The following is a 25,203-nucleotide window of genomic DNA, read 5'->3' as shown; positions in this document are numbered from 1 at the left end:
ATAAAATCCTTCAATCTCTTCTCATTACTTTTAGTATAAAATCCAAACTCTTCTGGACGGCTCTTTCTTTATCACCTCCCACAACATCTCTTGTTATTCATCACTTTCCATTCTACCTTCTAGTATAATTGAAGTTCTTTTCAATTACATACTGTGTCATGTTCTGGCTTTAAAATTTTTTTAATTTAATTTATTTTCATTGGGTTATAGTTGATTTACAATATTGGTGTCAGGTGTACAACATAATAATTCAAAATTTTTATAGATTATATTCCATTTAAAGTTAGTACAAAATAATGGCTATATTCCCTATGGTGTGTAATATATTCTTGTAGTTTACTTATTTTATACATAGTAGCTTGTACCTCTTAATCCCCTACCCCTCTCTTGCCCCCTCCTCCCTACCCACTCCCCATTGGTAACCACTAGTTGGTTCTCTGTATATATGAGTCTGTTTCTGTTTTGTTATATTTGTTCATTTGTTTTATTTTTTAGATTCCACATAAAAGTGTTTGTCTTTCTCTACCTGACTAAGTGTACTACCCTTCAGGTCCATCCATGTTTTTGGAAATAGCAAAATTTCACCCTTTTTTATGGCTGAGTAGTATTCCATTGTGTGTGTGTGAATGTGTGTGTTTATATACATACATACCACATCTTCTTTATTCACTCATCTGTTGATGGACACTTAGGTTGCTTCCATATCTTGGAAATTATAAATAATGGTGCTATGAACATTGGGGTGCATGTATCATTTCGAATTAGTGTTTTTGTTTTTTTCAGATATATACCCAGGAGTGGAATTACTGAGTCATACGGTAGTCTATTTTTAGTTTTTTGAGAAACCTCCACAGTGACTGCACCAATATATTGATACCTTCCCCCTGTCAGTGTACAAACCTTCCCTTTCCTCCACAGCCTTGCCAGCATTTGTTATTTGTAACCTTTTTGATGATAGCCATTCTGACATGTGTCAGGTGATACCTCGTTATGGTTTTGATTTGTGTATCTCTGATTATTAGCCATGTCTAGCATCTTTTTATGTACGTGTTGGCCATCTGTATGTCTTCCCTGGAAAAACATCTATTCAGGTTTTCTGCCCATTTTTTAATTAGATTATTTGTTTTCTTTGATATTGAGTTATTTGAGCTGTTTATATATTTTGGATATTAACCGCTTATTGGATATGTCATTTGCAAATATTTTCTGCCATTCAGTGGATTGTCTTTTCATTCTGTCGATGGTTTCCTTTGCTGTGCAAAAGCTTTTGTTTCGTTAGATCTCATTTGTTTATTTTTGTTTTTCTTTCCTTTGCTTTAGGAGACAAATCCAAAAAAATATTGACCATTCATGTCAAAGAGTGTTCTGTCTGTTGTCTTCTAGGAGTTTTATGGTTTCAGGTCTTACATTTAGGTGTTTAATCTATTTTGCATTTATTTTTGTATATGGTGTGAGAAAGTATTCTAATTTCATTTTTTTACATGTAGCTGTCCAGTTTTCCCAGCACCATTTATTGAAAAGACGGTCTTTTCCCCATTGTGTATTCTTGCTTCCTTTGTCATAGATTAATAGACCATATGTGCATGGGTTTATTTCTGTTCCATTGATCTACATGTCTGTTTTTGTGCATATCATGTTCTGGCTTTTGTACTCTGTAGCATTTGTCTAGAATCTTTTTCTTTCCTGAAACTTCTTCTCACAAGCTACTCTTTAGTCAACTGCAGTTCATAATTTACCATTCCATTTTAGAAGTCACTATGCTAGAAGCCTCTCTGACTCCCCAAGTCTGTATTAGGCATCTTTTCTACATGTTGCCTGTAGTGTCTTGTTATGACACTTGTCTTACCATATTGTAGGTGCATGTTTTGTTGGATGATTCCCATACGAGGCTTGGACATAATATTTGCTAGGTATTCATATTTGTTAAGCTATTGATTTATTGTTGAACATGTTGAAAAATTGTATTTTGTTGTTCCAAAGATTATAATGTTCTATATGATGAGATTTTAGTGAAAAAGTTGGATTTTATTTGAAATTTTAATTTTGATATATTTTAAGTTTTATAATACCTTATAACGGAAAGTTTTAAATTGGCATCTACAAATGTTAAATATTTCTGTATTTTCTTTATTTTGACAGTTTATCATTTATCTTAATAAAGTGGGGGGTAGCAATATAGAGCAAGGGTAATTTTTATAGTTTATTAAAATATGAGAATGTGAACCACATAAAAAGAACAGTATGTACTTTATTGTAGGCATTCTATAATAGGGATCAAAACATGAAAATTAAGTTATAAGTTTTTGTCCTCAGGGATATTACATTCATATTAGAGAAACAGAACTCTAAATAAATAAATATGATACAGTGTGATAAATGCAATAATAATATTTTGTAGAAACAGAGGAGGAAGCTGGGATAAATATAGAATCCAGGAGTCACAGAGATAATTTTAGCTCTGTCTTAAGGGAAAGAGTAGGATTTTGACAACAGGAGAATTCTAAAAATGATACTCAAGGCAAAGGGAACACATCTGAGCAAAGTGTGTTGATGTGCATAGGGGTAACAAAAATGTTTTTTGGTTGCAGTGGCTGGGATAGAGACCTGGTATGGGTGCTACTGACTGTGATCTTGAGCAGTCGTTACTTTCTAGGGTACACTTGTTTTTCAGAAGTTGAGGAAGGTAGAGTTAACATAAGCTTCTGCAGTTATATTAATACATTGTTATAAAAGAATTGCTGTGTTTAAGGCATGGCCAGTAATTTATGACTTAAAGCCTTGGGGAATGGCAGGAAATGAAGATTGGGGCTGGTTTATGAAGGGCCATTATATAATGCTAAGAAATTTGGATTTTATCCTGAAAGCAATAGGGAGGTGATGATTCTAAACCAAGAGAGTAATATGGTCAAATCCTTATTTAGAAACATTATTTTGTTTGTTACAGTAGTTTTGGGGAAAGGAAGAAGGAAGAGACTGAAAAAGAGAAAGGCCAAGCTCTGTGAGGGCTTAAGAGAATCTGACTAGTGGACTCACATATAAAATGTCATAGTAGTATAATATAATAGTATAACTATAATAGAATACTCAGCCGATTTACTTTAATTTTTTTAAACACAGTTTTAACATAATTACCATAGAAGTGTTAAATTAGAAAGAGGCACAGTTCTAGATGTAGGCAAACTGAAGAATATCAAAAGTTTGAACAAGAAGGAAGTGACATACAATTTTTGTATTTAGTTTTGCTTTTTTTTTTAAAGGATAACAGATTGGGGCCACTTTGTGAAAGTAACAATAAATTTACACAAAAACTTTGAGATCACACATTACAATGTTGATAATAACCTTGAGTCATTAAGAAATAGTTACTATAGTTTAAAGAAAAAAACCTGGGGATATTTAAAAGGGATAGATTACAATTATCTATAAATTTACTTTTATGGTGTACTTTAAGTTGGAAAATGAGTTGAGAAGAATAAAATAACAGTTTTGAACCCTGGTATGTGCGAGGGACTTTACACATATTATCACACTTAATCCTCTCATAGCAACCCTAGGAGGAAGACGTTATTATCCACATTTAAAAGATGAGAAAACTAAAGTTCAGAGAACTTACATAACTTCTGGAAGGTTACATGGTTAGTGGTTGAACTGTGTTTTATAAACTAATCTTATCTGATCTTTTAAGTATCGTGAAGAAAAGTTAGAAATCAAAAGGGTGGGAAGAAAATTGTGATAAGCAACATCTAAATGTCAGAGAAGTAGAGTTTCAAGAAGGAAGGGGTGATCCACAGTGTCAAAATTTGAAGACAAGTTCTGAGTAATCAAAATTAGGAAAAGACCACTAGAATTTATTTATTTTATTCCTGGTAAATGTAAGATAGATGAAGACAATTAAAACAGGTAATATTTTCAGGTAGAACAGTTCTACTATTTGAGTGTAATGTTTTACATAGTCTATATTTTAAACTGTAACAAAGTTTAACTGCTCATTGTTTATTTGTTTCAGTTATAGCAAGATTTCTTGATACAGAGCAGCTTCTTTCTGTTTTAGTCCAAATTCCAAAACAAGACACGGTATGTTTATGTATAAATTATATGTTATATGTTATATTGTTATATGTGATATAACTTGTCTTAATATGATGTAACAATCGGAAAATATGAAAATCTTTTGGAAAAGTACTTCATTATTGCTATCTGGAGTAGTATGCCTTTTTAAAGGAAACTTTTTACCTCAATGTATTATCATATATGATATACTTAAAATGTAAAGTTTCTTAGTTGAAGAATTGGTGTATTTTCATGAATCAAATATTTAAAGAGTTTGGATATAGTTTTCGAAAACCTTAGATAATAACATTTGCTTAATAAACTAGAGAAAAATTATGTTAGTTCCAAAGATTACAGGTCCTTTAAAAGGTGATCATTATGTGAAGTTTGATTAGTTTTCAAATATGCTTAACCTTTAAGGATGAAACAAAGTCTTTGGATATTTTATAAATTTAAATACTTAGTGCCTATAGGTACATTCTATAAAGAAGTAATAGATGGTTTTCATTCTTCCGTTTAAGGTGAATTGAAAAATATTTACTCTAATGAAATACATGTACAGTTGACCCTTATGCAGAGGTTGGGGTGTCCCCTCCTGTAAGATTACAGTCAGCCTTCTGCAGATGAGGGGTCTGCATCCACAGATGCAACCAACTGGATTGTGTAGTACTGTATTTATTGGATAAAATCCACCTATGAGTGGACTGGCACTGTACAAACCCGTGTTGTTCAAGTGTCACCTGTATATTTTTGCTCATAAACAAATACGTTAGTATTTTTTACAAACAAGGATATTCTCCTATTCAACCGCAGCAAACCTTCAAAATAAGGAAATTAACGATGATAATACCATTGAATAACAAGCCTCAGACCCCATTCAGGTTTTCCCAGTTTTGCCAATAATGTCCTTTATAGATAAAGGATTCAGTTAAGAATCAAGCACTGCCTTTAGTTTTTGTGTCTCTTTAGTCTTCAGTCATGACCTTGACACTTGAAAATTACGGGTATGTATTTTCTCTCAGTTCGGGTTTGTCTGATGTTTCCTCATCATTAGATTCAGGTAATGTATCTTTGGCAGGAATATTGCATCTTATCAAGATGGCTCACAATTTCAGTTTGCTCCATTGCGATGATGTTAACTTTGTACACTTGATTGGTGTGGTGTCCACTAGGCTTTTCCACTGTGAAATTACTATTTTCCCTATGTAGTTAATGGGATTTCTGTGGGGAGTAACTCTGAGACCATGTAAATATTCTGTTCCTTATCAAACTTTCAAGTTGTTTATTTAATGTCTGTGGACTCATGGTTTCATATTTTATTCAATTGATTATAGTCTGTTATCACTATTTTGATTCTTAAATTGTCTCAGATTTAACTAGTGCAAGGCTCTTTTAATTGGTATCAATGTCCTTTGGAAATATGCCCATCATTCTTTGAGCACTTAATTATTTTCTGGCTCAAGAAAATGAATGAAGCTTTTCTTATACTTTTCCTGCTCCAGCCTTTGAATGAGCCAATTTTCCCAGGAGCCTTGGTTCGTTTTAATGGGGTATTTATAAAAATCAAGATCTGGGTACTAGGTGTACTCTTTGCTTAGGGCATCATGGTTCCCAACCCTTCTCATGTCTAGGGAATACGTGTATATATATGAATGAATGTAAAAATATATACACATTTACCTCTATATTTATTTCTATACATCTATACAGCTGAAAACCATGAGTTAACACCAATACCTCCAATTCAGTCCAATATCCTAGGGTTCATACTAGTTTTCTCCCTTTCCATGGTAGTAACTCCCTTCTCTAACAGTGAGAAACCTGGCTCCCATTATCCTTAATATATTAACATATTTGACTCATCCTCCTGTACGTGACCAATCTCTGATCACTGCTGCTCCCTCCCCCATGCAGATTCCGTCTCCACTCTGCCAGTGCTCCAGCACTCTGTGCTAAACCATTCTCTTATCCAGAAATTCTTCTCACCTCACTCAGGCTCTGATACTCTGCATAAAGATGCCTTCCTACGCAGGGACTTACCTACTTAGAATCCAAGGGCAGGCTGCCCCCTTTCCCTTGCCTGGATACCCTCTTGACCTTGTTCAGGCTTATCATATACTTTGTGCCAGGTAGCCCTCCGATATGGTGCCCTTCTTATCCTCATGTGCTGTGCCACCTCTCCATCCTCACCCAGTTCTGGCTTTGCTTCCCTTACGCCAGGGATGCTCTCTTCTTCCTGTTTGGACCCTGACAACTAATATTAAAGCACAGTGTTTATATTAAAATAAGATTGTTTCTGAATATACATGGAGGGTTCCTCAGTTTACTTTTGGATATGTTCTTGCTAGCATGTGTCATTAACCTTTATTTTACTCCGTACTTGTTTAGCAGTGTTTTTGGAGTCATCAAATGTTTTAGGACTTTTAGAGACTTAAAAATGAGTAATCAATTATGAATATAAATGCAAAGCACAATTAGCCTTTATGATCTTTTACCAGAGGTCTCTGTTTTGAATATTTTCAAATGGAAAAGATCTTAAATAATTTAAGTAACAGTTTTACTTATGAACTACATGTTTTAAAACAGAAAAATGCAATGCAGTGTAGGAATAGGAAATGGCTACTCTGTACTGATAATTAGTATGTGTATTAGTTTCCTAGGTCTGCTGAAACAAAATACTACACACTGCATGGCTTAAAACAAGATAAGTTTATTGTCTCAGTTCTGGAGGCTAAAAGTATGAAATCAAGATGTTGGCAGGACTGTGTTTTCTCTGAAACCTGTAGGAGAATCCTTTCTTGCCTATTCTGAGCTTTTGGTGGTTTGTTGGCAGTCTTTGGTGTTCCTTGGCTTGCTGCTGTATAACTTTAATCTCTCTCTTCCTTGTCACATGGTCGTTTCCCTGTGTCTGTATCTTCACATGGCTGTCTTTTATGTGAAACCAGTTACACTGAATTAGATGTCCACCCTACTACAGTATGATGTCATCTTAACTAGTTACTTCTGCAATGATCCTATTTCCAAATAAGACCGCATTTTGAGGTACTGAGTGTCTGGACTTCAAAGTATCTTTTTTGGGGGGGACACAATTCAACTCGTAGCAGTGTATAAGCAAAGGCTTTGTTTCAGTTTCATTATAGGAGAGAATTAATTATCAGATTATACCTCAGAGCAGCCCCTTTGTTGTCACCTTGTGTAATGTGTACTGTTACACAGTCATACATATTCATGTTTTAGTGTCACCAGCTATAAGAATTAGTAATATACAGTTGACCCTTGAACAACATGAGGGTTAGGGGTGCTGACCCCCTTCACAATTGCAAATCCTCATATAATTTTCGACTTCCCCCAGACTTAACTATTGATAGCCTACTGTTGACCAGAATCCTTACTGATAATGTAAACAGCTGATTAATACATATTTTATACTTTGTGTGTTTTTATACTGTATTCTTACAATAAAGTAAGCTAGAGGAAAGAAAATCATAAGGCAGAGAAAGTGCATCTTGAGTATATATATGTATTTATTGAAAAAAAATTCACATTTAAGTGGACCCATGCATTTCAGACCTGTGCTGTTGAAGGGTCAGCTGTGCATGTTTTTGCATTAGACTGTTTCTGGTTATATTAAGAAAGAAATATCAGTTTAGCCAACTACCTCTCTGGGAAATATCTGTGATTAACTAACCAGCTTCTGTAATCAGTTTCACTATCAGATTTTAGAAAAGCCCGGTGGGCTATGTGTAAGGAAATTCTGTAAACTGAGAATCTGGAATCTTTTTCCTGTTAAAAAAGGCAATCTGTAACTAGCTCCAAAAGGTTTTTAAGGGCCAGTGCTGCTTTCCATCCTTTTTGGTTTTGCGGGGACCAGTCATAGTTGTAAATTTTTTCCTAATCAGCACATCTGTCCTTTGTGGAAGTTTTTAAGTTTTATTTTTTTATTTATTTATAAATTTATTTGTTTTTAAATATATTTATTGGCTGTGTTGGGTCTTCGTTGCTGCGCACGGGCTTTCTCTAGTTGCGGAGAGCAGGGGCTACTCTTCATTGTGGTGCGTTCTCATTGCAGTGGCTTCTCTTGTGGTGGAGCACAGGCTCTAGGTGTGCAGGCTTCAGTAGTTGTAGCGTGTGGGCACAGTAGTTGTGGCTCTTCGAGCATAGGCTCCCTAATTGTGGCTCATAGGCTTAGTTGCTCCATGGCATGTGAGATCTTCCCAGAGCAGGGATCAAACCTGTGTCCCCTGCATTAGCAGGTGGATTCTTAACCAGTGCGCAACCAGGAAAGTCCCATGGAGGTTTTTTAAAAAAATACTTTTCACACCTGAAACTAATACAATATTATAAATCAATTATACTCCCATAAAAATTTTATTTAAAAAGAGGAAGAAAAATAAAGTAAAAAAATACTTTGCAGATGAGATTTACTAACTTTTAAAGAAACTTAAGTAATATATTGACTTTATACATAATTCATGAATTTCGGTATTCCTTATACTGTTTCTCAGTTGCTGTTTTCATGACCATCTGGAGATATATTTTAAATGAGGCTTTTTCTTCATTTAACATAAGCATATATATATCTTAATTAAACACAATATTTACTAAATTAGTTCTGACTTGTGCTGGTTAAATTGCATGGTTTGCTTAAACTTGTGGATGAACTAAATGTTCTTTTGGCTGAATTTTATGATTGGCTTAAACTTCAGAGTGAACTAAACGTTCTCTGAAAATTTCGAATATGGGATTGTTTGCCTAAGATGAGTTCTTATTTTCTCTTTAAGAATATTGATTTTAGAAGATGTGTATTTTCCTATCTTAAGTATTCATTGAAAATAAAACTTTTTTTTCAAGGTTTTACCCAAGTTTCTTTGCTTTGTTTTGAATAATTGTTAATTTTTTTCCATTGATTTCAGACCACCATATAGAGTATCTAGTACATGACTCCTTTAATTAATTCAACAAGTTATTTTACTAAGCATTGTAATGACTGCTAGGGATACAGTAAGAATTAAGTCTCTAATCCAAAGGAATTTATAATTCACTTTGAGATTTTGGCTAAAAAAAGCAATTACAGCATAGTATTGGAACTGTAAGGGATCTGATATTCTATCCTACTTGCAAGCTAACATGCTAGCTGCCGCAGTTTCATAAATGCTGACAGAACACACCGACTCCTGGATCAGAGAAAAAGGACTTTATACTCACAATAGCAGTATCCAGAGTATCAGTGTTTTCTTGCACTGGTTCCCCAAGCTCCATTTCCCACAGGGCAATGTGAAAAGGGATAGATGATACCTAGGCCATACATAACACATGCAGTGTTTTACAGGTGAGAATTGCTCATCTTAGGGAACCTGAATCTTTTATAATGGGCAGTAAGCATATTTGCCTGCTATTCTGCAGGGAGGCACCATCTTTATCTTCTAAGACTGTAAGCAAACCTGCCCTTTGCTCTAGAAGGAGGTACTATGTCTTTCAAGGCTGTTCACTATACAAACATCCTTGAAAAGTCTGCGCAGAACAAAGGCAGTTGGTGCCATTGCTCATAAAGATATGCAAAAATGCAAAAGGCCAGTAGAGAATTGTCTCCCAGTTCTCCATGGAGAGATTCTCTTCTTGGCTTTCAAGAAGCAAGCTGTAAAGAGACTGTATTAGTGTTCTATTCCTGCATAACAAGTGACCTTAACTCTGGCAGCTTAAAGCTATGCATATGTATTATCTCACTGTTTCTGTCGGTCAGGAGTCTATGTGTATCTTAGCTTGGTCCTCTGCTTAGGGTCTTACGAACAGTAGTTAAGGTGTCATTCAGGTGGGATACTCATTTGGAGTACTCCCCTAGGGAACGGTCTACCTCCCTGCTTATGTGCTATGGGCAACATTTAGTACCTTGCAACTGTAGGATTCACAGCAGTATACTTTTTCAAAGCCATTAAGGTAGGGAGAGATTGGAAAGAGAGAGAAAGAAGAAACAGGAAATCATCAGTGATATAAGAGATTAAGAGAGTACCTGTGTACTTATAGTAAGGCAGCTTCTCTAATGCAGGGTTTCTCAAACTTGGCACTGTTGACATGTTGGGATGGATAATTCTTTTACTGTTCTGTGCATTCTAAAATGTTTAGCAGTATCCATAGCTTCCACCCACTAGATGCCAGTAGAATCCAGTTGTTACCCCCAGTTGTTACAGCCAAAAATGTCTTCAAGCATTACAAAAGTGAACACCCATGTGATGACCACTCAGGTAAAGAAACAGATACTGCCAGTACTTCAGAACTCCCCTTATGCTCTTTCCTTTTCATTATTTTCTACCTCCCTCCAAAAAGAAACCATTTTTTATTACTTTTTTGTTTTTCTTTATAACTTAGCTTTACCTGTTCTTTAAAGAACTTTACATATAAGGAATCATTCAGTGTGCATTTTTTAATCTGGTTTCTTCTGTCCAACATTGTATTTGTAAGATTTAATTATGTTGTTGCATGTAGCTGTAGCTCAGTAATTTCCATTGCTGTGTAATATTCTACTCTATGAATATGCTGTTAGTCAGTTCACTGTTGTTGGACTTTTGAGTTGTTGGCAGGTTTTGGCAATTAGAAACAATACTGCTTAACAATTTTATACCTGTTTCTTAATATAATTTTGGACATATTTTTATTGGGTATATAGGAATGGAACTTCTGAGTCATGAGATACATCTTCAACTTTAATAGACAATGACAAAATGTTTCTGAAAATGATTTTACCAATTTACACTCCCATCAGGAGTGTATGAGAAGTTCCATTGCTCTTATCCCAAACCTGATATTATCAGTTTAAAAATTTTAGCCATAGTGGTTGGTAGATAGTAGTATTTCATTGTGGTTTTAATTTGCATTTTCCTGTTAATGAGGTTGAACATCCTTTCATATGTATATTGACCATTTGAATATCTTCTTTTGTGAAAGTCTTGTCTGTTTTTCTGTTGAGTTATCATCTTTTTTGATTTGTAGAGCTTCTTTTTATATGTCTTTTGTTGATTCTGTGTGTTGCAAATATCTTTTCCCACTTTGTAATTGGCTTTTTTTACTCAGTATTGTTGAGTAGATGTTGTTGGTGTGCCACCCACATTCCCCTGGCATTCACTTTTGTGTAAGGAAGGCTTCTTACTGCAAGCAGCTGAAACTTTCTGCCTGAGGAATTTCTCTGGCCACAGGAGAGACTAGAGAGTAATCAGAGTTGTTGCCCCAGCAATAGGTCTTGACCAATACTCAATTGGAGTTGGTGAATAAATATCCCATTTTCCTTACCTCTAGAAGTAGTTTTTGAACCTTACACTATACCATCTCTCAGCAGTCTCCAGCAGAATTGAGCCACAGTACCATGCACTGGTAGCCTGTTCATCATTGCATCAGGTATTGCCCGTACTTCCTGGAATTACTTTTCAAGTAAATTATTTGCCCTCAAATTCTGGTTTCTAAAAATTGGGTTTTGGAGAACCTATCCTGTGTCAGTGGTGTCTTTTGATGAAAAGAAATTCTTTTTTCATGATTCATTATTTATATATATTACGAAATGATCACCACAATAAATCTAGTTAACATCCATCCCCATGCATAGTTATAATTTTTTTTTCTTGTGATGAGGACTTTAAGATATACACTCTTAGTAACTTTCAGATATGCAATACAGTGTCATTAACTATAGTCACCATGCTGTACATTATATCCCCTTGGCTTATTTATTTTATAGCTGGAAGTTTGTACCTTTTGACCTTCTTCTCCCATTTTGCCTATCCCCCACATCCTAACTCTGGCAACCACTAGTCTGTTCTGTGTATTTATGAGCTTGTTTTTTTGTTTGTTTGTTTTTAGATCCATATATAAGTAAGGTCATGTAGTATTTGTCTTTCTCTGTCTGACTTATTAGAAGTTCTTAATTTAAATATAGTCAAAATTTATTTTTTTTTCTTTATAGTTAGTGTTTGTTGTATCCTGTTTAAGAAGTCTTTACTTACCCTAATGTCTTGATTGTACCCATGGGATTTTAATTTATGGAGATCACTGAGTGATGACATGGAGCGACTAATGCCATTTAAAGGAGATTCTTATTACTTACAATTCCTGAGAAGAAGAAGTACTTCCTGCAGGATCACATGGGGGGAAGGTACCAGAATTGCTCAGGAGGTGGAGAAGTGAGGGGAAAATATTGCAAAAGCCTTTTTTACTGCAGTAGTAGGAAGTTGTTAGGGGGGAACATCCCCTATGTGGTAGGAAGCAAAACACAGATGGTGGGATTTGTGGTTGGAGTGTTTGTAATGTGATTTTTGTGTGCCCACAAAAGCCAGACCATGGGGGAGATGTAAACAACTTTGGCCATTAGTTTGAACCTGTGATTAATGTGTGCCGAATCATCAATTATAAAACTTATAAAAGTTCAGTTAGAATACTTGAGGTAATGAAGGTGTTCTTCTTTGGTATATTCCAGATGCTTTATTGTTTTACTTTTTATATTTAGATCTATAGTCCACCTGGAATTGATATTTGCATGTGATGTGAAGAAGGGGCCATATTTAATTTTTTCTTGTACAGATTAATAATCATATTGGTGCCATTTATGGAAAAGACTTTCCTTTCCCTACTGCTCCACAGTCAACCTTTGTCATAAATTAAGTGCCCATATATGATTTTCTTTCTAGACTCTACTGTGTAAAATTAGTCTCTTTGTCTGCCCTTGTGCTGATACCACAGTTTCTTAATTACTCTAACTTTATTAAAAGTTGATATTCATTAGAGTTAGTCCTTCCATGTTGTTGTTCTTCAAGAGTATCTTGGTTATTTTTGGAAGATATTCTCCTTTGGTAATAGTGATGATAGTTGTTTCGTGTTTGGTGAATTTTATTTATTTTTAATTTTCCAGTTAGTTTCAGAGATTCACTGTAAGAGAGCATGAGATAACTTGTTTTGGGGCTGACAACATTCATTTGAATATTTCTTCTAAATTAATCCATATGTCATGGAACAGTCCAGGTATTGTGCAATGGGGGTATAGGTTAGGAGGCTTCAAAAAGAAACAGCTCATAGCAATACAAGCTTACCTTAGGAAACAAGAAAAATCTCAAATAAACAACCTAATGTTACACCTAAAGCAACTAGAGAAAGAAGAACAAACAAAACCCAAAGCTAGTGGAAGGAAAGAAATCATAAAGATCAGAGCAGAAATAAATGAAACAGAGACTAAAAAAGAAATAGAAAAGATCAACAAAACTAAAAGCTGGTTCTTTGAAAAGATAAACCAAATTGATAATCTTTAGCCAGATTCATGAAGTAAAAAAGGGAGAGGGCTCAAATCAATAAAATTAGAAATGAAAAGAGAAGTTACAGCTGACACCACAGAAATACAAAGAACCATAAAAAACTACTACAAGCAACTATATGCCAATAAAATGGACAACCTAGAAGAAATGGACAAATTCTTAGAAAGGTACCATCTCCTGAGACTGAACTGGCAAGAAATAGAAAATATGAACAGACCAGTTACAAGTACTGAAATTGAATCAGTGATTAAAAAACTCCCCTCAAACAAAAGTCCAGGACCATGTGAATTCTATCAAACATTTATCAAAAGTCCAGGACCAGGTGGCTTCACAGGTGAATTCTATCAAACATTTAGAGAAGAGTTAACACTTGTTCTTCTGAAACAATTCCGAAAAATTGCAGAGGAAGAAACACTTCCAAACTCATTCTCTGAGGCCACCATCACCCTGATATCAAAACCAGACAAAGATACCACAAAGAAAGAAAACTACAGGCCAATATCCCTGATGAATATAGATGCAAAAATCCTCAACAAAATTCTAGCAAACTGAATCCAACAATATAGTAAAAGAATCATACACCATGATCAAGTGGGATATATCCCACAGATGCAAGAATTTTTCAGTATCTGCAGATCAATCAGTATGGTATACCACATTAACAAAATGAAGAATAAAAACCTTATGATCATCTCAATAGATGCAAAAAAAGCTTCTGATAAAATTCAACATCCATTTATGATAAAAACTCTCCAGAAAGTAGGCATAGAGGGAACCTACCTCAACATAACCAAAGGCCATATATGAAAACCCCACAACTAACATGATACTCATTGGTGAAAAGCTGAAAGCATTTCCTCTAGGATCAGGAACAAGACAAGAATGTCCACTCTCACGACTCTTATTCAACATCATTTTGAAAGTCCTAGCCACAGCAATCAGAGAAGAAAAATAAATCAAAGGAATCCAAATTGGAAAAGAAATAAAACTGTCACTGTTTTCAGATACCATACATAGAAAATACTAAATATACTAGAGCTCATCAGTGAATTTGTTAAAGTTGCAGGATACCAAATTAATACACAGAAATCTGTTGCATTTCTATACATTAATAACTAAAGATCAGAAAGAGAAATTAAGGAAACAATCCCATTTACCACTGCATCAAAAAGGATGAAATACCAGGAATAAATCTTCCTAAGGAGGCAAAAGACCTGTACTCTGCAAACTATGAGACACTGATGAAAGAAATTGAAGATGACACAAACAGATGGAAAGATATCCATCTTGTTCTTGGATTGGAAGAATTAATATTGTCCAAATGACTATACTACCCAAGGCAATCTACAGATTCAGTGCAATCCCTGTCAAATTACTGATGGTGTTTTTCACAGAACTAGAAAAAAGATTTAAAATTTGTATGGAAACACAAGAGACCCTGAATAGCCAAAGCAATCTTGAGAAAGAAAAGTGGAGCTGGAGGAATCAGGTTCGCTGACTTCAGACTATACTACAAAGCTATACTAATCAAAATAGTGTGGTACTGGTACAGAAACAGATATATAGATCAATGGAACAGAAAAGAAAGCCCAGAAATAAACCCATGCACCTATGGTCAAGTAATCTTTGACAGAGGAGGCAAGAATATGTAATAGAGAAAAGACAGTCTCTTCAATAAGTGGTGCTGGGAAAACTGGACACCTACATGTAAAAGAATGAAATTAGAACATTCTTTAACATCATACAGGAAAACAAACTCAAAATGGATTAAAGACCTAAATGTAAGGCCAGATACCATAAAACTCTTAGAGGAAAACATAGGCAGAATACTCTTTGACATAAATTGCAGCAGTATCTTTTTGGATCTGTCTACTATAGTAATAAAAATAAAAACAAAAATAAACAAATGGGACCTAATTAAATTTAAAAGCTCTTGTGCAGCAAAGGAAACCAGAAACAAAGCAAAAAGACAACCTATAGAATGGGAGAAAATATTTGCAAATGATGTGACTGACAAGGGATTACTCTGCAAAATATACAAACAGTTAATACAGCTCAATATCAAAAAGCAAACAACCCAATCAAAAAATGGGCAGAAGATCTAAAAAGATATTTCCTCAAAGAAGACATACAGATGGCCGAAAAGCACATGAAAAGATACTGAACATTGCTAATTACTAGAGAAATGCAAATCAAAACTACAATGAGGTATCACCTCACACCAGTCAGAATGGCCATCATTAAAATGTCTATAAATAATAAATATTGGAAAGGGTGAGGAGAAAAGGAAACCCTCCTACACTGTTGGTGGGAATGTAAGTTGGTACAACCACTATGGAGAACAGTATGGAGGTTCCTTAAAAAACTGAAAATAGAGCTACCATATGATCCTGCAGCGCCACTCCTAGGCATATATCCAGAGAAAACCATAATTTGAAAAGACACATGCACCCCAGTGTTCACTGCAGCACTGTTTACAATAGCCAAGACATGGAAGCAACCTAAGTGTGCATTGACAGATGAATGGATAAAGAAGATGTGGTGTGTTCACACACACACACACACACAGATGAATATTAACCATAAAAAAGAATGAATTTGTGCCATTTGCAGAAACATGGATGGACCTAGAGATTATCAAATTTAGTAGAGTAAGCCAGACAAAGACAAATATCATATGATATCTCTTATATGTGGAATCTAAAAAATGATACAATGAACTTATTTACCAAACAGAAATGAACTCACAAACATAGAAAACAAACTTGTGGTTACTGAGGTGGGGGGAATAAATTAGGAGTTTGGGATTAAACTATATACACTACTATATATAAAATAGTTAGCCAGCAAGGACCTACTATATAGCATGGGGAACTATACTCAATATCTTGTGATAACCTGTAATGGAAGAGAATGTAAAAAAAGAAGATATATATTCTTTATATATATAAATATATATTTTTATATTTGTGTAACTGAATCACTTTGCTGTACACTTGAAACTCAGACAACATTGTAAATCAACTATATTTCAATAAAAATAAAAAAATACAACAACTCTATATCAAGCACATTATGTCATAATTGTCATATCCTGAAACTCCTTGTCAGTATTGGTAAATTAGTCCATTCACAAACATTCCTCATTTTCCCAGGTTTAGTACCAGTGTTTGGCTCTGGAGATGGTATATTTGATTTATAAAAAGTTTATGTATTAAATTTAGAATGTTTGACATTGCTTGATTTTGAAAATCTATAATTAGTTTGGACCACTGGAATTATGAAAATTGTTTTGCTTGTGTAAACAGGGATCGATGAGGGAAATCCAGAATATTGTCTTTTCTTTTTTTTTTTTTTTTTTTTTGGCACACGGGCTTAGTTGCTCCACTGCATGTGGGATCTTCCTGGAGCTGGGATCGAACCCATGACCTCTGCATTGGCAGGCGGACTCTCAACCACTGCGCCACCTAGGAAGCCCTCGATGAGGGAAATCCATGTTGTTTTATAACTATCTGGGAGGTTTGGATTTATAACTATCTGGAGATTTTTTAAATATCATCCATTAACAAGTATCTTTTCTGCCTTTTAAAATTAATCTTAGTCTCTTAGTGCTGGTCACTACTGAACTGTATCCCCTATTGCTACTGTGAGTTAAGCTGGACACAAACAGTTGAGTTAGAAATGAAAGTTGGGTACAGTAAGGTAAACTCTTCTCACTGTCAGACTTACACGAGACTAGTGCATTTGGCTTATCATGATGGTCAGTAATTTTTAACTGTTGTCTAAACTGTTATCCTGCTTAGGTTGATAAATAAAAACATATGGAAAATATAAGTGTAGAATGTTCAAGAGGAAAACCCATCCACATATTAAATATTTATGGTGTCTACATTTGGATTTTTATCTTAATAGGTTAATGCAGCTGAATCAAAGATAACAAATTTAATATACCTAAAACATACCTTGGAACTCGTGGATCCTTTAAAGGTATTTTATGTGTGTATCTTGTACAAAACATGTCTAGCATTAGTTTTTTAAAATTTTTGTTTTGAAAAAATTTCAAACTTAGAGTCAGTTGCAAGAATAGTATAGTGAATTCCCGTATTCTCTCTTTCCACACCCAGCACACACTCATGTTATTATCCTCATTGTTACTCTTACTGAACCATTTGAGAATTAGTTGCAGTACCTAAATACTAAAGTGCATAACTCCTAAGAACAAAGATGTTCTCTTGCATAACCACAATATAATTTTAAAATTCAATATATGTAACATTGATAAAATACTATTACAGTTGACCCTTGAACAACATGGGGGACAGGGGTACCAACCCTCTATGCAGTGGAAATTCTGCCTGTAACTTGTTGGCCCTATGTATATTCAGTTCCTCCACATCCACAGTTCCTCCATATCTGCAGTTCCACATCTGCAAATTCAACCAATTGCAGATCATGTAGTACTGTGGTATTTACTATTGAAAAAAACTACCCGTAAGTGGACCTGCAGAGTTCAAACCCGTGTTGTTCGAGGATCAACTGTATATTATGTATAGCCTATATTCACATTTTTCCAATTGTCCTAATACTGTTCTTTATGGTATTTTTTTTTTCCTGATACAGGATCCAGTCCAGGACCATGCACTGTATTTAATGTTATTTTTTTATACGATTTTAAACTGAAAAGTTTCTACTGTCTTTCATGATATTGACATCTTGAAGAGTAAGGGTCCATTTAATAGGATATTCCTCAGTTCGTGTGATTTTTTCCTCATGATTAAATTTGGCTTACCCATATTTGGCAATAATACTCTATGAGCAATGTTATATCTTTCTCAGTATATCACATCAGGAGGCACATGATGTCATTTTCCCCTTCTTTGTGATAATAACTTTGATCAATTGCTTCACTATAAAGTTATAAGTAATCTGTGGAGAGATACCTTGAGACTCTGTAAATATACTGTTCCTCATCAAGCTTTCGCCCACTGATTTCAGTGTTTATTAATGACTCACTCTTACCTGAAGTAACTCTAATGGTTACAAAATGGTGATTTTTCTCATCTATTTTAAAATACTGTATGGGGTAAAACAATTAAAAATGTTTGAATTAAAAGACAAAGAAGAACCACTTTTGTAAAATAAAAGTAGTGAAAAATGTGGAAGAATTTTGTTATAGAGTTTATTCTAATACGCGCACACACACAAAACAATTTGGCAAAAGATTTCAAAAGTGTTGTCATCTGTCTTAGAATGAAGGGAGTATAATAAATCATCCCCCAAAATTGATGAGTTGATGAAACACAAATTTCAAACTTTGATATGTCTAAGGCAAAGTAAAAGTGAATGAAAGGAAAAATTTATAAGAAATGTCAGAGGAAGTATTTCTGTTATCATTAAACTTATGTTATTTTATAAGAAAGTACTGGTCTGCCAATGGAAATATGACAAATGGCCAAAAAAATGGAAACCAAATGGTTAATAAGTAGTACCAAAAAATGTTCAACATCACTATTAGTCAAAGAAATGCAAATTAAAAAGCAAAGATTTTTTTTTTTCTTAATGGATGCAACTTATTGCTAATGAGAGAACAGTGAGACAGGCAATTTCATAGATAGCTGGTAGGAGTACAAATTGTACATTCCTTACAGGAATGTTTTATGACACATATCATATGTTTTGATGCTATTATACTACTTCTAGAAATCCATTCAGAAAAACTGTTAAGAAATGATGACCGAGATTTATGTCCTGTGATGGTCATTGAAGCACTGTTTATATTACATTACTGTAAGTAGTGTAGAACTCCAATAATTAAGGGAAGAGACTATTTGCTTTCCACAGGTAGAATATTTTGACTTATTAAAAAATTTTACCATGAAGGGGGTCTAATGCTTGTGATGTAGTATTAAGTGGGGGAGAAAAGTAGCATGTAATGATATAAATTTTTTGATTTGAAAAAGTGACAGGAAATATATCATACATAATACTTGTAGTATTTATCTTTGGGAGACTGGTAGAATGAGTGATTTAAATGTTTTTCTTTATGCTTTTATGAATTTCTAGTTTTTATTGGTATGTAAATATTTTTCTGTTAATAAGCAAAAAAAGTTTTTATTGCCATTGTCTCATAGCAAACTAAAATAAGAGGTAAAAGTCAGGTAACTTGTGTTTTCTTTCTTCCCTGTTTATTCAAATAGCGACCACTCACAGTTTCCATTAAGCAAAGTAAAATCCCTATTTTTGCCATGTAAGAATGGAGAATTTGCTCTGTTTACAAATATACAAAACACTTTTTTAGTTTAATGTACATTTAACCCAAATTTTGGAGTTATACATAGAGTACTCTGTACAATGATAACTGTTTAAGTAACTGCCACTAATAGGTAGTTTTGTGTTAGTGATTAGCTGGGAGACAGGAAAAATAAAAGCAGTGGATGACACTGTTTAGCCGTGTGCTCTTTATCTGGAAAATGGGCCAGATACAATTTGTCTTCACCTACATACCTAAAATTTCTTTTATGAATATCTAAATAAGAAGATTAAGCAAGAAAGTACTTGGTAAAATGCAAAGTACTAGATGAGTCTAAAATACTTTATTTGAATAATGTTATAACTTATTATCCTTAACTATCTTTTTTTTATTCTTTAATAGATTACTCTGAAGAACTGTAGCACACCTTTATTAAGAGCTTACTGTGGTTCCTTGGAAGATAAGAGGTCTTTGTCATTCAACTGTTAATAAAATAGCGATTATTCCTTTCTTCCTAATTATAACTGATTTTAAGAACTCTGTATTCTATAGAACACTTACTTGAACTCTGGTTAACAAAAACTTTAAACTATTCATTAAAAATTTATTTGTACATTATATTTTATAAATACCAATCAATAGGGTAACAGCACACTGAGTATTTGTGTTTATGGACAATTAGAATAGCATTAAAAATTGAAATCATACAAAATTTTAATATTTCTTTTTTTTAGCTATTCTCCATGGAAAGACTTACAAATATAAAAATATACTATTTGACTTAATGTAACCAAAACATAGTCTATATGAATACTGAGTAAGATCTAAGTACAGTTTAATTTTAGTATTGCTTTTAGCAATGGACCTTCATTCTTGACCAAAAAGACTTGTGATACTTAAAAACTGTTTTTATTGATTCAAGATTCATACCTTGTGTGAGGTCACAAAATGAGGTTAATAATAAAAACGACATTATTGAAAATAAATACAGAACAGTATATAGTGTAAAATAAAAGGTTAAGAAAATAGGCGTTACTGGACTTCTGGTTTGCATGATCATTGTACTTAAACACTGATAATTGAAAGGTTCCTGTTATACTGTCTCGTAATATGCTTAGTGTCCCTTGCCCCAACTGAGGGTAAGGAACATATGTTAACCCTTCTTTGAATTCCTGTACCTAACACAGTGATTGCTACATGGTATAAGTAAATGTTTATTGAGTTAATGAGCATGAAGCCAGAATTTTTATAATAGTGCTTTAGGGATATATTTTATATTCACAGACATAGTTAGTATGTATAATTTGGGAGATCTATTTATTAGCAGTTGTAGGATTATTCTTGGTGGTCTCATGTTATTTTAGGTGAGTAGTTATGACTGACAAAATAGTTTAAAATTGATGTAGTCACAGTCCTAACTTATGTAATTTTATATATATTATTTAATTATTTATTTGCAAAATAATTTTCAACAATAATTTTAAGAAAATGTTATTTACTGTCATTAACTATTATTCAAATTATCAGTTAAAATAACCATTTGACTTATGGCCTATAATGGTCTTTTTTAGGTTTGGAATCATACTAGACAAGATTAAAACAGTAATTAATGATGATGCAAGGTACATGAAAGGATGCCTGAACATGAGGACTCAGAAGTGCTATGCAGTGAGATCTAACATAAATGAATTTCTTGACATAGCCAGAAGAACATATACAGAGATTGTAGATGACATAGCAGGTAATTTAATTACTTGAGCGTATTTTTTCTGTTTTTTAGAAATAAAACAAACTTTTTTAGGACATGCTGTGCCTTTTTGCTGATGATATTAACTATGCGCATTTTAAATTTATTTTTTGTTACTAAAACAAATAACAGATAAGGTTAACACATGTTATCACTTAAGGAGCCTTAAAAAAAAAAAGATCTCAAAGTATTTTAATAAATTCCTTTTTTCCAAACTTAAATATAGAGTTTCTTCAAATTTAAATATAGGGTTACATGAAGACTAGAAGAGTAGTTTACCTTCATACAGCCTTGTGTATAAATTACGTGAAAGATACTGGCTATCAGTGCTAAAGAGTTTCAGTGGAGGAAGAGATACTATTTTTGTCTAGAAGAGGTAGCATTTGAGTTAGTATAGTAATTCATTTCATGAATTTATTAATCTTCTAGTAAATATAGACACTGTCCTAGGTACTGGGAATACATAGTGAACAGAACAAAGGCCCTGTTCCTCATGGAGCTATAATAGTAGTAGAGACAGATAATAAAGAAACACACACACACATATGTGTGTATATATATATGTATATCCATGTTGATATATAAAGTATATGAATCATATATAGTGCATAATTTCACATGGATGTAAGATACGTGAATTAAAAAATAGTAGGTTAGGGGTCAGAGGGTGACTGGGTGTGGAAACATAGAGGATGGGAATATTTTTAGTAGTTAGAATAGCCTAAAAAGGAATTCCACCCTCTGGCAGTGGTACAAACTGAAGCACAGAAGCTCGAGGAAACCTTAATGGATGAGTGAGGAAGTTTGTTAGGATGGAATAGGGTATTTCCTTACAGAACTAGTAAGAGATAAGGTCAGAAATGTAGACTGGGGATCAGAATTTAATTTTTGAAGGCCAGTTTGGAGATTTTTCCCAAGAAGAATGGAGAGACACTGAGATGTTTTTGCTCTGTGGAGTGAAATTGATCAAGAAGATATGTTGAATGAATTTGAGTGGGGCAATGGAAAGAGGAACTATTTTAAGCTATTACAAGTTAACAATGCATTATTTAGGTTGTATATGAGAAGAGAGAAATGCAAAGGTTGAAGGAAGAATTGATGAGTTAATCATTGAGTAGATATGGCCATGGTATAGAGAAATGTAGCCGTTGGTGCTAATTAAAATTTTTAGCCTGAGAATGGTGGTACCACTGAGAAAAACAGGAAAATTCCTGGAGGAACTCATTTTGAGGAATAAAGATGTTAGTTTTCTCAGGTAATGTTCAAACCATTACTGCTCATAATGTTAAAAATATAGATTTAGAAATTTAGAACTCTGTAGTGAGTTTGTAGTTTATAGGAAGATTTGGACTTTTTAAGGAATTCTATTTGATGAATCACCTATTTCCTTCTTGGAATATTTTGTCTTGTAAAATATGTTTTGTAGAGAGAATTTCTTATTGTGAATTAATTATTGGCAGTAATTTATATAATTATTTTTTCCTTTTTTTTCTTTCTAGTTTTATTGAGATAATTTACATATAGCACTGTATAAGTTTGTGTACAGCATAATAATTTGATTTACATACGTCATGAAATGATTATCAAAAGTTTACTGAACATCTATCGTCACATATAGATATAAAATTAAAGAAATAGAAAAAATAATATTTTTCCTTGTGATGAGAACTCTTGCGATTTACTCTCTTAACAGCTTTGATATATAACATACAGCAGTGTTAATTGTATTTATCATGCTGTACATTACATCCCTAGTACTTATTTATCTTATAACTGAAAGTTTGTGCTTTTTGACTGCCTTTATCCAGTTCCTCCTCTCCCCACCCCTGCCTTTGGTAAACTCAAATCTGATCTCTTTTTTCTCTGTGTTTGTTTGTTTGAAGTATAATTGACCTACAACATTATGTTAGTTCCTGTTACCCAAAATAGTGATTCGATATTTCTATACATTTCAGAATTATCACTGCCATAAGTCTGGTTATGATCTGTCACTATACAAAGATATTACATAATTATTGACTGTATTCCCCACACTGTACGTTTCATACCCGTGACACATTTATTTTGCACCTGGACGTTTGTACCTTTTAATTTCCCTCACCTATTTCTTTCTTCCCCTTACCCCCTTCCCTCTGGCAACCACCTGAATGTTCTTTGTATCTGTAACTCTGTTTCTGTTCAGTTACATTTATTCATTTTTGTTTTCTATATTCCACATATAAGTGAAATCATACAGCATTTGTCTTTCTTTGTCTGACTTATTTCACTTAGCATAACACACCTCAAGGTCCATCCATGTTATCGCAAATAGCAAGATTTCATTCTTTTTTATGACTAATATTATAATATTAGCCATATTATAATATATTGATGGGCAGTAAGGTAGGTTTCTTATCTTGGCTACTGTAAATAATGCTGCAATGAACAAAGGGGTGCATATATTTTTTTGAATTACTGTTTTTGGTCTTTGGATAAATACCAGGAGTGGAATTGCTGGATCATATGGTAGTTCTATTTTTAATTTTTAAAAATTATTTATTTTTAATTGAAGTATAGTTGATTTACCTATTTTTAATTTTTTGAGGAATCTCCAAACTGTTTTCCATAGTAGCTGTACCAGTTTACATTCCTACCAGCAGTGCACCAGGGTTCTCTTTTCTCCACATCCTTGCCAACACTTGTTATTTGTCATCTTTTTTGATAACAGCCATTCTGACAAGTGTGAGGTGATATCTCATTGTGATTTTTATTTGCATTTCTGTGATGATTACTGATGTTGAGCATCTTTTCATGTAACTGTTGGCCATCTGTATGTCTTTTTTAGAAAAATATGTATTGAGATCTTCAGCCCAATTTTAAATAGGTTGTTTTGGTTTTTTGATATTGAGTTGTATGAGTTCTTTGTATATTTTGGATATTAACCCCTTATCAGATATATTGTTTGCAAATATCTTCTCCCATTCAGTAGGTAGCCCTTTTGTTTTGTTGATAGTTTACTTCACTGTACAAAAGATTTTAGTTTGGTATACTCCCATTTGTGTATTTTTGCTTTTGTTTACCTTGCATGAAGAGACACATCCAAAAAAATATTACTAAGACTGATGTCAAAGAGCTTACTGCCTGTGTTTTCTTCTAGAAACTTTATAGTTTCCAGTCTTACATTTAACTCTTTAACCCATTTTGAATTTAGTTTTGTGCATGGTGTGAGAGAGTAGTCCAGTTTGAGTCTTGTAGCTGTCTAGTTTTCCCAGCACCATTTATTGAAGAGGCAGTCTTTTTCCCACTGTATATTTTTGCCACCTTTGTCAGATTAATTGCCCATGTAAGTGTGGGCTCATTTCTGGGCTCTCTCTTCTATTGCATTGATCTATGTGTCTGTTTTTGTTTCAGTGCCATACTGTTTTGATTACTATAGCTTTGTAGTATAGTTTGAAATTGGGGGCATGATATTTCCAGTTTTGTTCTTCTTTTCAAGATTGTTTTGGCTATTCAAGTTCTTTTGTAGTTCCATACAAATTTTAGAATTATTCTGTGAAAAATGCCATTGATATTTTGATATGGATTGCATTGAATCTATAGATTGCTTTGAGTAGTATGATCACTTTAACAGTATTAATTCTTCTAATCCATGAACATGGTATATCTTTCTCTCTGTGCTGTCTTCAGTTCCTTTCACCAATGTTTTATAGTTTTCTGAGTATAAATCTTTTACCTCCTTAGATGTATTCCTTGGTATTTTATTCTTCTTGATACAGGGTGGATGAGATTGTTTTCTTAATTTCTCTTTCTGATAGTTTGTTGTTAGTATATACAAATGCAGCAGATTTCTGTATATTAATTTTGTATCCTGCAACTTTACTGAATTCATT

General features: G+C 33.6%; 1 protein-coding gene across 1 annotated transcript in view; it reads left to right on the top strand.

Annotated features, from left to right (window-relative positions):
• The window catches only part of MSH4 (mutS homolog 4), an 82,308-nt gene that overhangs the window by 23,204 nt on the left and 33,901 nt on the right, over positions 1 to 25,203 (top strand). Inside the window, exons 8-11 of the mRNA XM_057715996.1 lie at positions 4,007 to 4,074; positions 17,250 to 17,324; positions 19,990 to 20,054; positions 21,159 to 21,328. Coding sequence (XP_057571979.1) covers positions 4,007 to 4,074; positions 17,250 to 17,324; positions 19,990 to 20,054; positions 21,159 to 21,328 — 378 coding nt within the window. The remainder of the gene's footprint in view (positions 1 to 4,006; positions 4,075 to 17,249; positions 17,325 to 19,989; positions 20,055 to 21,158; positions 21,329 to 25,203) is intronic.

The sequence above is a fragment of the Hippopotamus amphibius genome, chromosome 1 (assembly GCF_030028045.1).
Source record: "Hippopotamus amphibius kiboko isolate mHipAmp2 chromosome 1, mHipAmp2.hap2, whole genome shotgun sequence".
Lineage (NCBI taxonomy): Eukaryota > Metazoa > Chordata > Mammalia > Artiodactyla > Hippopotamidae > Hippopotamus > Hippopotamus amphibius.
This window is presented reverse-complemented; position numbering and strand designations above follow the sequence as displayed.